The sequence below is a fragment of the Ochotona princeps genome, chromosome 15, assembly GCF_030435755.1.
Source record: "Ochotona princeps isolate mOchPri1 chromosome 15, mOchPri1.hap1, whole genome shotgun sequence".
Taxonomy (NCBI): domain Eukaryota; kingdom Metazoa; phylum Chordata; class Mammalia; order Lagomorpha; family Ochotonidae; genus Ochotona; species Ochotona princeps.
In genome coordinates, this window is record NC_080846.1 from 43,947,108 (window position 1) to 43,959,438 (window position 12,331).

General features: G+C 47.3%; 1 protein-coding gene across 1 annotated transcript in view; it reads left to right on the forward strand.

The window, feature by feature from the left end:
• PLXNC1 (plexin C1) overlaps positions 1-12,331 on the forward strand; it is a 165,392-nt gene that overhangs the window by 88,039 nt on the left and 65,022 nt on the right. Inside the window, exons 10-12 of the mRNA XM_058673854.1 lie at positions 4,936-5,075; positions 9,091-9,270; positions 11,417-11,504. Coding sequence (XP_058529837.1) covers positions 4,936-5,075; positions 9,091-9,270; positions 11,417-11,504 — 408 coding nt within the window. The remainder of the gene's footprint in view (positions 1-4,935; positions 5,076-9,090; positions 9,271-11,416; positions 11,505-12,331) is intronic.

Below are 12,331 nucleotides of genomic sequence, written 5' to 3' on the forward strand. Positions count from 1 at the left end.
TTTTTGTTGCATTTACTGTGTTACTTTTGCTCTGGTGCAATTGTACTTTTGCTATTTTGTTTCTATATCTCTCACTTCCCCAGCTCCACTGCTGGTTGCCACTCTTGTCAATTTATCCATTTCATTAATACATTACTTCCATCCCCTTCTCGATCATTAATAAAGATGTTAAATAATTCTGAACCAAATACCCCTGCAGTGCTCTCCAGGACACTTTCCTTTAATTAGTTGTGCTATCTTTCATCTCTCTTCTGTCCTTTGGTTTCAGATTTCCAGCTGGTTTTGAATCTCTCTGACTTTTCATCTGGTCCTGTTTGAACTAATTTCACGAATGAAAATCTGAGAGACATTTTACCAAGTGTTGATTCAGGTCCAGGCCTACAGAGAGCTTTGCTGTATTCAGGCTTTTTTTTTTTTTTAATAGATTTTAATAGAGTACGATCCAGACTTAATAAACTGAGTGCCTAATGCATCTTTTTACGATATTCTTTTCATTCATAGTAATATTTTCTCCATTAATGTCATGATAATTTGAACTGTGTTGACGTCAAACTTCCAAGAAGGCACTCTTACCCATCAGGAGCAACCCCCTTAGACTTTTAGTTAGTGGTGGTGTTATTTCTGATATCTTCTAATGGCTTTGTTTTTCAGATAATAAGAATAATTGTGATTAAGCGTTCTAGAAATTGCTTAACCAACTAGTGACTAATGTGCTTTGTTACTCAAAGCACGGGATGATTTAAGCATGCAAAGTGGCAGAGCTCATTGTATTTTGTTAAATAATTGAAAACTGTGCAACCATTTAAAAATACCTCTTCAGTCTTGGAAGCATCACTAGCAGGAAGTGAACTGTTGTGTGGTTTATCCCTGAAACGAGCAGGGCTGGGATGGTTCCAGTCCCTGCTGGGTGGATTTGCCGGATGGAAATCCTTGGGTTTAGGATGAGAGGGGAATGTCCCTGCAGGGCTGCGTAAAACATTGTCTCTTTGAATCTAGCTCGGCTGTGTTTTTAAATTAGCCCCTTTTCTATGTGTAAGCCAGTGGGGCTGGTCATTTCACGTCAGATGGTGAATTAACTTGATTCAAATACAGAAGTAGATCTCGCATATTGAGTGTATAGAGCATTTATGGAGAATTTTTTTTTCTTAACCTTTTTGCCTCTACTAGATTTTTTTTTAAGAAAAGATTTCCATACTCATTTATTTGAAAGACTGATGGGCGTGGGAGTAGGAGAAAACAGAAAAATCGAAGCTGGTTTACTCCCTAGATATCTGTTATGGTAAGACCTGGGGCAGGTTGTAGTTGGGAGCCTGGAACTCCACCTGTGTGTCCTATGTGAGTGCCAGGGGCCTGAGTGTTTGGGCCATCTTCTGCCTTCTGAGACACATTGGCAGAAAACTAGATCAGAAGAAGAGCAACCAGGTACTCAAATACAGAGTGCTGGTGGCTTAACTCAGTACACCACAGTCCAGGCCCTGGTCCTGAATCTATCAGGAGCTGTCCGGTCATTTTTTAAAAAAACATTTATTTATTTATTTATTTTTAAAGATGTATTTATTTTTATTGGAAAGTCAGTTATACAGAGAGAAGGAGAGACAGAGAGGAAGATCTTCCATCCAATGATTCACTCCCCAAGTGACCGCAATGGCTGGAGCTGAGCTGATCCGAAGCCAGGAGTCAAGAGCTTCTTCCAGGTCTCCCACATAGTTTCAGGGTCCCAAAGCTTTGGGCCACCCTTGACTGTTTTCCCAGGCCACAAACAGGGAGCTGGATGGGAAGCAGGGCTGCTGGGTTTAGAACTGGTGCTCATATGAGATCCCGGTGCATTTAAGGCGAGGACTTTAGATGCTAGGCTACCACGCCAGGCCTTACAATCTTTTTAAAGATTTGTTTCACTTTTATTTAACAGCCAGGTTACAGAGAGAAAGAGGGAGCAACAGGGGGAGAGGTGGTCCATCTGCAAGCGGCCACAATGGCCAGAGCTGAACCAGGAGCCAGGAGCTACTTCCCCATTAACAGGGACTTGGAGCAGAAGTGGAGCAGCCAGGACGTGAACTGGCGCCTATGAGGAAAGCCGACGCCACAGGAGGATACTTAGCCTTGTATACCATAGTGCTGGCCCCGTGCCATCCCAGCCTTTGTCGTAGGCTTGCATGTGTTCTTACATCCCCACATGGCTTATTTAGAGGCATCTTCCTAGTGGCTCTCTGTCTCACTTATGAATGAATCCTCTGATTCAAATTAAGTGAGGTTCTTGTAGCAAACAACAGATAACTTGTGCGACCTCTCTGGAGGCCGACCCCCGGTGTCATGGGAAAGGCCTGTCCCGGCTCCTCCGCTGGATGGCCCACGGCCACATCTCTAAACAGGAAGAGTTGGAAATAAAACCCTTCAGAAGTAGCAAAGCTGTCTTGGGAGCAAATACAAAGTTAATACGACAGCCTGTCAGGTCCTCGGGTTGTGTTTGCGGAGCCACAGAAGGAGCAAACATAGCTCCCTTAAAAGGCCTTTGTGTATGCGTCACGAGGTTCTCTGTCCGCTGCAGAGCAGAGAAGTGGCATTCATGTAGCTTGCTTGAAAAATTGTTTTTAAGGATCCCTCAGCAGTGTCCATGGAGGAATAGGAAGGACCACCATTCTTTCATTCTTCAGGGACTGCTAGCTGACATGATGTCGGTGATGTGAATGGAGCCAAACAGATGTCTCCCTGGCTCTAGAGCAGGGATCTCCCTCCCAAAAGCTAGGCAGTTAAAATAGTTTCAGCTTTGCAGGCGTTGCGACTCAATGTCTCCACTGTCATGCACAGGTGCCCAGAGACAACAAGAAATTTGAGGGGGAAATGGAGCTAAGGAATAATGTGAATTTTCTTTCATGTTTAAAGCCCCCGTGTATGCAAATGAATATTTGTAGACACTGAAATTTGAAGTTCACGTGCACACGTGCTGCGAAATACTAGTCTTCTAATGTCGTTCTAATGTCGCTGTACCCGAGCAGGTGATGAACAGGACTGGGCCTCCAGAGTGTGGTTGGCTATCTCCTGAGCCAGTGCCACATAGATCACTTGTCCCCTCTGTGGACCCAGGCTGTTCCTGAGCCCATGCAGGTGCTCACTTAGCCCAGAGCAAGCCTTTTGCAGTGCAACACACTTGACATTCACAAGGGATTTATCTTGAGATCTTTGCTAATCCCCCCCCGTCCAAGTACCACTCCAGTAGATAATTTCCCCCATAAAATGCGGTCAAGCATAACAGAATAATTAAAGTGACCCCTTCAGGCCCTGTGTGATTCAATAAATACAGGGCTAAATGTCCTTTCCAAAGTGATGAGAATAAATTCTGCCACCGAAATCAATCTTCTGTCACGTTACATCATTGCTGTGATGACATTAATGATGAATGGTTCGCCATCTGCAAAACCGATCCATGGTGATAATGAGTGACGGGGACCAGGCTGCCATCCAACACCTGTGCTTGCTAAGAAGCAGGACAAGAAAACATCCATTGCAGCAGGACAGGCGACCCCAGGAACCCAGCCAAGCCCTCGGGACAAACATCACACACACACACACACACTTGCACACACACAGTCACATACAGTCACACTCTCAGACACACACACACAGCAGCAGGGGCTGTGCAGTCCCTTCGAGAAGCAGGTATTGGGCACACACGAGGCTATGACAGACACCGTCTTAGCGCCTCCGTGTCTTCCTCCTGGACCTGGTCCACTAAGTGGATGTGGATTGCACTCAGGGTGGGGCTGAACGCCCACGGAGCTGCATCTTTGGTTCTTGATGTTGTTTTCGGACCTCAGGAGTGTGAGTCTGAACTTTGCTCAGGTTCAAGATCTGCTGCAGTACTTTATACCAGCAAGAAGCTTCAAATCTTAGGTTCCACATGCTCTTGGTTACATCTTGTAGATGGAAATGATCTCCAGTTAGCAGCGAGGATATGTGCTATGGCAGAGTGGACTAAGCCCCTGCCCAGGACACCTGTATCCCATATCAGAGTCCCTGGTTACAATCCGGGCTACTCTGCTTCTGATCCAGCTTTTTCTTAATGCACACCTTGGGAGGCAGTGGATGATAGCTGTGCCACCAGGAAGACCTGGGCTGAGTTTTAAGCTCCTGAACTTGGCCCGGCCCAGCCCTGGCTGGGAGTGAACCAGTGGTTGTTTTTCTTGAAAAGGGAACATGGTTCTTGCCGTCAAAATAAAGGGTGACTTTTGAAAAGGGAAATTTGGTTAGTCATTGCAAATGGAGAAGTATGGTGACACAGGCATGCTAGAGAGAAAGCCAGGGATCAAGTGACCTTAAAGACCCTGTGCTTGACCCAAGAAAGTCTGGCCTTGGGTGGCAGGCAGGAGACCACGCATCTGCAAATTGTGGAGAAATGGTCACATCCCACAATCTCCAGTGTTTCTTTTCCCAAGCAACATACGCCCCTTGACTCAAATAGCCTAGCAGAAACAAACCCAAAAATGCAAGCTGCTTTGTTGGGAATGGAACTGATTTAGGATGACATTTATTTCAGCTTAATGATGAGCCTGCTGTTGGCCCTCAGTCAGCGGACTGCCTCGCGTCTCCTCCCTTGGACTTCTGCACTGCGAGCCTCCGGAGGCTGGAGGGCGGGCAGCGTTTTCAAAACCCGGCTGATATCTCACTCTTGGACAGAATGTCAGACTCTTTCACTGCATTTTCAACTGTCTTGTGAGACAAAAACTAATTGGTTTGACCTCATGCTGTCGTGTGTTGAGAGGCACGAGTCTTGAGCACTCTCCCTTGAATTCATTGATTTCATTAAACACGGTCTGCCTGTGTTTGCAAAATGTTGTAATTTCCCAGTGATTTCTTCGAACTGCAGTGCATCAACAGATTCTTTGGAACAATGCCATTTCTTAGCTTTGATCTTGCATGTTAATCTTTTATTTCCAATAGATCTTCTACATCAAATCCATCGAGCCACACAAGATCTCAACCTTGGGGAAAAGCAATGTGATAGTCACGGGAGCAAATTTTACCCGGGCGGCCAACATCACCATGGTCCTGCGAGGAACCAGCACCTGTGAGAAGGATGTGTGAGTTAAAATACTAGTTATTTATTCTTGGGGACACAGAACTTACACTTTTGCCAATGGAATAGCAATATAATTATAACCTTTTTTTAAAAAAAATTTATTTCTTTTTATTGGAAAGGCAGATTTACAGAGAGGAGAGACAAAGGTTGTCTGTCCAATGGTTTACTCCCCAAGCAAGAGCTAAGTCGATCCAAAGCCAGGAGCCAGGAGGCCCCTCTGGGTCTCCCATGTGGGTCCCAAGGCTTTATTCTGTCCTCAACTGCTTTCCCAGACCACAAACAGGGAACTGGATGGGAAAAGAAGAAGCTGGGACACTAATTGGCGTCCATATAGGATCCCGGTGCATGCAAGGTGAGAAGTTAGCCACTGAGCCATTGCACCAGGCCCAATTATATTCTTTTATTTATTAAAAGTATTTCCATGTGACAAAGTGGACCAGTCAATGTGAGAATTTGATAGAATTCCTATAAGAAGGATAATTTTGACTAATGGGGAGTGCATTGTAACAGGCTGCTTGCCATGTGAACCTCACAAAATCACAGGCAACAGTTTCAGGAAGTTGCCTACTTGGGGCTTGGGTTTGCTTTTTGCTAACGAGGGTGAGTTTGTAGAGTAGCAGATTCCGTTTTGAAGATGATGTATCTAGAAAGCTAGTTGAAGACCTTGGCATTTGATGGAGGATTTTAGGCAGCACTTTCCCTGTGTGCTTCTACAAATAAGTATAAGAAGCTCTCAGATTTACTTTCTGGTGAGGATTCTTTATTTTTTCTCTTTGTAACCTTCTCTTGACTGGTTTGGTTTGTCCCCAGTAATTTCGCCAGTGCCCCTGTTAGTTGTCAGGCCGCATAACACTCCCAATATGGGATCGATGTGTCTCCTGAACATTGTTCCTGTGGCTTCTTTGCTGCACTCATGCTATCAGTGGCACTTTGAAGGGAAAAGCGTTAGTTTCTTACTGCTGTCCTTGTGCTGATGATTACGCCTGCCGTTGGTGTTGTGGCTTAGTGGCTTAAGCCACCACTTGCAGTGCCAGCATCCCATATGGGCACTGGTTTGAGTTCCAGCCGTTCCACTTTCAGTCCATCTCCCTGCTAATGCGCCTTGGAAAGCAGAAGATGGCCCACAAGCTGGGACCCCCTTGGCCACACACGTGGGAAATCTACATGGCATCCCTGGTTCCTGGTTTCAGCCTGGTGACGTCCAGACTGTGGCAACCATCTGGGGAGTGAACTAAGGAATGAGCGATCTTATGTTCCTGTCTCTCTAACTCTGCCTTTCAAATGTGTAAATAAATCTTACCCACCCCTGCCCCCCGCCAAAGTTACCACCTACCTTCCCTCCCCTCCCAAAAGGTGTCATAGTAATAAACACAACAGATCATTTGAGGCCTGTTAACTTTGCTAAGTTTGGGCTAACTGGAAGTGAAAGATGTTAACGTCTCCATGAAGTCTACCACTGAGCTTATTTTCATCCGGGAAGTACATTTCAGACAATCTGCTAACGCGTGATGTCTTGGTTTTTAACCACCACAACAGATTTGTGCAGCATTCTAATCACGGTGCTTGTTTACTGACGTTTCTGTTTTCATCCACTGGCTGCGTGGCGCTGCCATCCCCTACCCACCTCGCAGTGTGTGGCAAGTGGCCATGATCCTGAAGGCTAGGCTGCCCCTCAGTGCTTTCCTCTGTTCTGCCATTTGCCAGAATTCTCCCAGTACCCATTAGAGGCAGTATCTATGCAACACAGGTATTTTGGCGCCATTTATCCTGGCTAAATACCTTACTGCAAAAAAAAAAAAAAAATCTTGCATTTTGTAACAGCACAATTGTGAAGTTAGACACCTGTGTGGTCTCCTGCAAGCAGTCAGCCCCGTGGGAAAAGCACTCGTTTCTTAGAGCATTACCCTGACTCGGGTTCTTGATGCTCTCGTTTCAATGCCGAGTACGTCTCGAGATACAGCAGTGATTGAATTAAATGACTATGAGACCTTCAGCATGGAACATTCCAGTAACCACCCCTGCGTGGTGAAGCCACGTTCATGAGCAGTCAACATAAAGCCCCATTAATCCCACACCTGAGCCAGTGCTCTACTCCCAAGACTCTATTAATATGCTATTAAAAAGGCAGCAATTTCAAAGAGAAAAAAATGCAAATCTAGTAGTGGAATGTCTACATTGCTACCTGTCTCTCTCCAAAATGTGCAGACAGGTTTGAGTTCTAATGGTCCATCTGTGCACGATGAACTGCCCAGAGTCCTGGCCTCAGAATGCGTTTCTGTGCATGTCAGGTGGAAGTACCAGACATTCCATTGCCACTGGAGCCACCCGATTCCAAGGTTCCACCCTAGCCCAAGTTAAGCCCCTCGCAGGAGACCTTTTGGCAGGGTGACCTTTGCAGCATGATTTGGCTGTGCTGGTGCAGACATAGCCTGGTCTGTCCCTGGGGTCTTGGGGTGACCATAGATGCCCCACACAGAGACCACCGGGCTACAGAGGGGCTGCTGCAGACAACTGTGCTTTCACTGCTGTAGGGCACCTGGGTCAGCGCTTGCCGGGGGCCGGGGGCAGCAGGGCGGCCCCAGCCCATTCCCACTCTGGAGGCGCAGCAGGAGGCAGCTTGGCCCTGATACCCATCGCTTCAGATGTCCCTGCACTCTTGACTTATATCCCTGCCTTTCTTTTTTTTTTTAAGATGTATTTATTTTTGTTGGAAAGGCAGATTTACAGAGAGAAGTAGCGACAAAGATCTTCTGTCCACTGGTTCACTCCCCAAGTGGCCACAACAGAGAGAGCTAAGTTGATCCAAAGCCAGGAGCCAGGAGCTTCTGCTGGGTCACCCGCACGGATTCCGGGTCCCAAGGCTTTGGGCCATCCTTGACTGCTTTCCCAGGCCACAGGCAGGGAGCTGGGTAGGAAGTGGGGCAAGGAGATACAAACCAGTGCCCCTATGGGATCCTGGTACATGCAAAGTGAGGACTTTAGCTATTAGGCTATTGTGCTGGATCCAATTCCCTGCTCTTTAAACAACAGAATTCCCACCTTTGCTATGATCCATTTTTGTCCCAGTTCTTATCTGGGTCTTTTGAAATTTTTAAAAAATTATTTTAGGGCCCGGTACGGTGGCCTAGCGGGGAAAGTCCTCGCCTTGAACACGCTGGGGTCCCATATGGGTGCCAGCTCTAATCCTGGCAGCTCCACTTCCCATCCAGCTCCCTGCTTGTGACCTAGGAAAGCAATTGAGGACGGCCCAAAGCCTTGGGATCCTGCACCCATGTGGGAGATCTGGAGGAATTTCCTGGTTCCCGGCTTCAGATCGGCACAGCACCGGCCATTGCACTCACTTGGGGAGTGAATCATCGGACGGAAGATCTTCCTCTCTGTCTCTCCTCCTCTCTGTATATCTGACTTTGCAATAAAAATAAGTAAATAAATCTTTAAAAAAAGTATTTTAAAAATCTTTTTATTATGGAAACATTCAAACCTATACAAGAAAGACTCAAGTAATGAGTTTCCCTGCCTTGGCTTTGATGTTCATCAACATGTTGCCGGTCTTGTGTCGTTGTTTTGGGGAGCAGAAAGGCGAGAGTAGTGGCTGCATGACTTCCCGGCATATCCCAGGCCCATAGCCTTTTGTCGTAGAAACTTCAGTGTGTATCTCAGAACAGGGCCATCATCAAACACAGCAATGTTAACCACAATTCCTGCATATTGGGAGTCCTCAGGCCTTGTTCCACTTTCTCTCAGGGCTGCTGGGAGCACTTGTTAACTTCTCCTTTCTTTTTCACTTCTAAGAGGGCATGCAAATAAAAAGATGAAAATGCACGGGGCAAAGAGGAAGCCGACCCCAGATGCCTCAAGATCCGGTCAGCAGCCCCAGCATCATCAGCGGCTGCCCGCAGCTGGTCTGATCGATCAGGAAGTGCTGTCATTCAAGTGGAATTCATAGGCTGTGGTCTTGGGAAATCAGCTGCATAAGTGTCTATGTCATGCACAAAACATTCTCTGCCTCTTTCTAGGATACGGGTTAGCCATGTGCTAAATGACACCCATATGAAGTTCTCGCTCCCGTCAAGCCGGAAGGAAATGAAGGATGTGTGCATCCAGTTCGATGGTGGGAATTGCGCTTCCGTGGGACCCCTGTCCTATATTGCCCTTCCACACTGTTCCCATATATCTCCTGCTACCACCTGGATCAGGTACTTCGGAGATGGCTGGCATTTCTCTCCCATTGTGGTTGAGTGTGAGGCAGAGAGGTTGGATGGAGACGAGTCCTTTCTAAGTGCTTCTCCTGGAGTCCCTTCGAGGACTGGAAGAATGTATACCTGTCACACTGCTTGCTTCCCATGGTCAGGACCCACGCTATCAGCACATCCTGTTTTCGTCTTAACTGTGGCTACCAGGAAGCTCACAGCCGAAATGCCTCTATAGTCACAGCGACTATTGTTAGCCTAGTTTCTAACACACATAAATCACCCTCCTCACACTGTGTCAGTTGCACTCCTGATAAAAGACCTCTCTCTTCTTTCACTTTGTAACCTTACGGTAAGCTGTTTTGAACTCTTTGGAGGAAATACTGGCAGCTATGGAAATGAACTACAGTCCTGACAGTTAAAAGAAGCTTCCTAAGGAAAGGATGGAAAATCCAAAGCAGACATTTTTCCATTTTTTTAATCTCTCCCTCATTAATTGAAATTTACCTTCAGATTTTGTCATAGAATCCAAAAGATATTTTCTTTACCTAACAGAGTATGAAGCTAATTTTCAAAGCACTCTTTAGGTAAAACTCCAAAGCTTTATTTAAAAAAATGAAGAAAAAGAACAAAAATCAATAGCAGCAAGGAGACGAGGGGGAGGTGCTTGCTTTAGAAAGCTGGGGCTGCCTTGTGAAGCACCAACAACAGAAAGGGAGTTCCTCTCAGGAGCCCCAAGTCCAAGGTCAAGATGTTGGCCTGTCTTGTTTCTCCCGTGGCCTCTCGGCCGGGCCTCCTTGTGTCCCCCAGAGGGATTGTGTTGGACCTCTGTCATCAGATGGAGGCCCAGCCACATCTTAAAGACTTTGTGTCTTTAACGTCCCTATCTCCAAACACAGTCCCAGGCTGCAGGGCTGGAGGGGAGGGCCTCTGCATACGGATGTTGCAGGTGCACAGTTCAGCCCAGAACGATAGTGGCAGGAAGAGTGAAAGCCTGCATGACGCTCGCCCGCTCTGGGACTAATTCTGTCCTATAAATAAAGTCAGGCATTGCCGCGGCACTCACTACGTGTCTGGGGTGTAGAGACTGAGTCTGACCTCGCAGCCAGGAGGGAACAGAGGCCCCAAGAGGGTTCAGACAGCTTGACCCAGGGCCCAGGCAGTGTGGCCCGTGACATTGAGTCATTGAGGCTTCCTGGTGTGTGACAACGTTAGGGGCCTATGGTGGCAGGTTGAGGCTGAGTTCATCAGAGGCTCCTTAGGCGCCGTGCTTGGAGCAAAGAACAGGGCGTCTTGCCGTCTGGCGGTCAGAACAACGTGGCTCAGTGTTTCAGTGCTGTCCATAGCGTAGCCCCAGCCCAGCTCAGCCCTTCCCACTTACAGCTGAGAGCTTTAGTGCCCTGCCTCTCCTCTCCATCCTCCATGCTCCAGCTGCTCGTGTCCACCTCCTGGTTTTGTGTCATAGGATTGGCCAACCCTTGGACCTGACATGCCCAGGTGCCTGTCCCCTAGAATGAGCAGCCTCTTGTGATCAGGGCCCAAGCTGTGGCCAGAGCTGTAGGTGACTGTTGCTGTCCCAGCCAAGGACCGTGGTGCGCATGTCAGGAGTCACTGAGCATATGGAAGATCACTGGGCTACATGTGCGAGGGAGAAAAGCAGCTGCCATAGGTTTCCCAGATAGGAACGTCTCTCTTTAATGTCATTTATAATTTTACCTTGTCCAATGTATTCCCTATCTTGCTAAATAAGCTGTAATTGGTAGGTTGGATGTTTGATTTTGAAAATGGTTAGATTGAAGAATCTTCACATAGATTAAACAGCAATCAAACAAAAATTCTGTTTATTGAAACCCTCTCAAGGTGCAGGTGATGATCTGATTATAGGTGGAAAACAGCCCAACTGTTAATGAATTTAGGCATTGAAAGTAATATCTGACCTTAAGCTTTTATATGTCTATATCTTCCAAGTCATGAATATGTGCCCGGGATCCTTGTGAGATTTGTAAAATGAGTTGGCAACTTAAATGAAAAATCGGTGCATTTTCTCACATTACTAACGTTAACATTAATTGTAAATTCATTGGAACACTTGTGTGTTTTACCATGAAGCCTTTCTTGATCCTGATTTTTCTTTTTTTCTCCCCCTTTGCAGTGGTGGTCAGAATATCACCATCATGGGCCGAAATTTTGACGTCATTGACAACTTAATCATTTCTCACGAGTCAAGAGGAAACATAAATGTAAGTCTGGTGCTGCCGCCACCACACGAGGATGGTTGGGGGCCGTTTCTTCCTGGTCTGCCTTTAACGTTCTCATCTTTCACCTGTTGCATGATGTAAAGTCAGACCTTACGCTTGTACCTGAGTCCTTCAATTTGCAGCAGGGAGGAAAGAGACCTGAACTTGCTTTCTCCTCCTGTGGTTTGTGGCCTGCCGCTTTGATCTGTATGCGTGAAAGCACTTGTGAAATCACTCTGCGGGAAGGTTAGCGGGGGCGTGGCTTCCACCACGCAGGTAGGGCGACCAGGCCTGAGACCCAGAGATCTTGTCACAGCTTCCTTCTCTGCCCTCTGAGTGTTCTTCTCTTCCCCACAGTGGAAACTGCAGTGGGGTCTGTTTCCCACCTGTGGCCTCCTTCTGCCTATGCCTTGCAATTCTGTTGGTGCCTTGTGATGCTCTTGGGAGCCTCTGATCGAAGCTCCTGCCACTAGGAGCCAGAGGGGAGAGGAAGGACTTCAGATGTGTGCCGAGGGTGCCCCCCACCAAACACACTTCTAAACCCTTCCTGTATGTCTTCCTCATTTTCTCTTCCCCTTTCCTTAGTAAGCAGCCATTCCAGCCTTGTCTGACCACTTCCTACACCAACTGGCAGATCTCCGAGTGCCCACAGGCCTCCCCCTGCTTGGGACCAGTGCAGGGTTGGGGCCTTGATACAGCCTGCCTGCCCGTGTGCCAGCCTCCCCGCCCCATGCTGCACACACACACAGCCAGCCCCCGCCCTCAGGCTGTGCTGTGTTTCCATGCCGCATGCTTGGGCGATTTCTGTAGAAGGGGACCTTCTGCTTGAG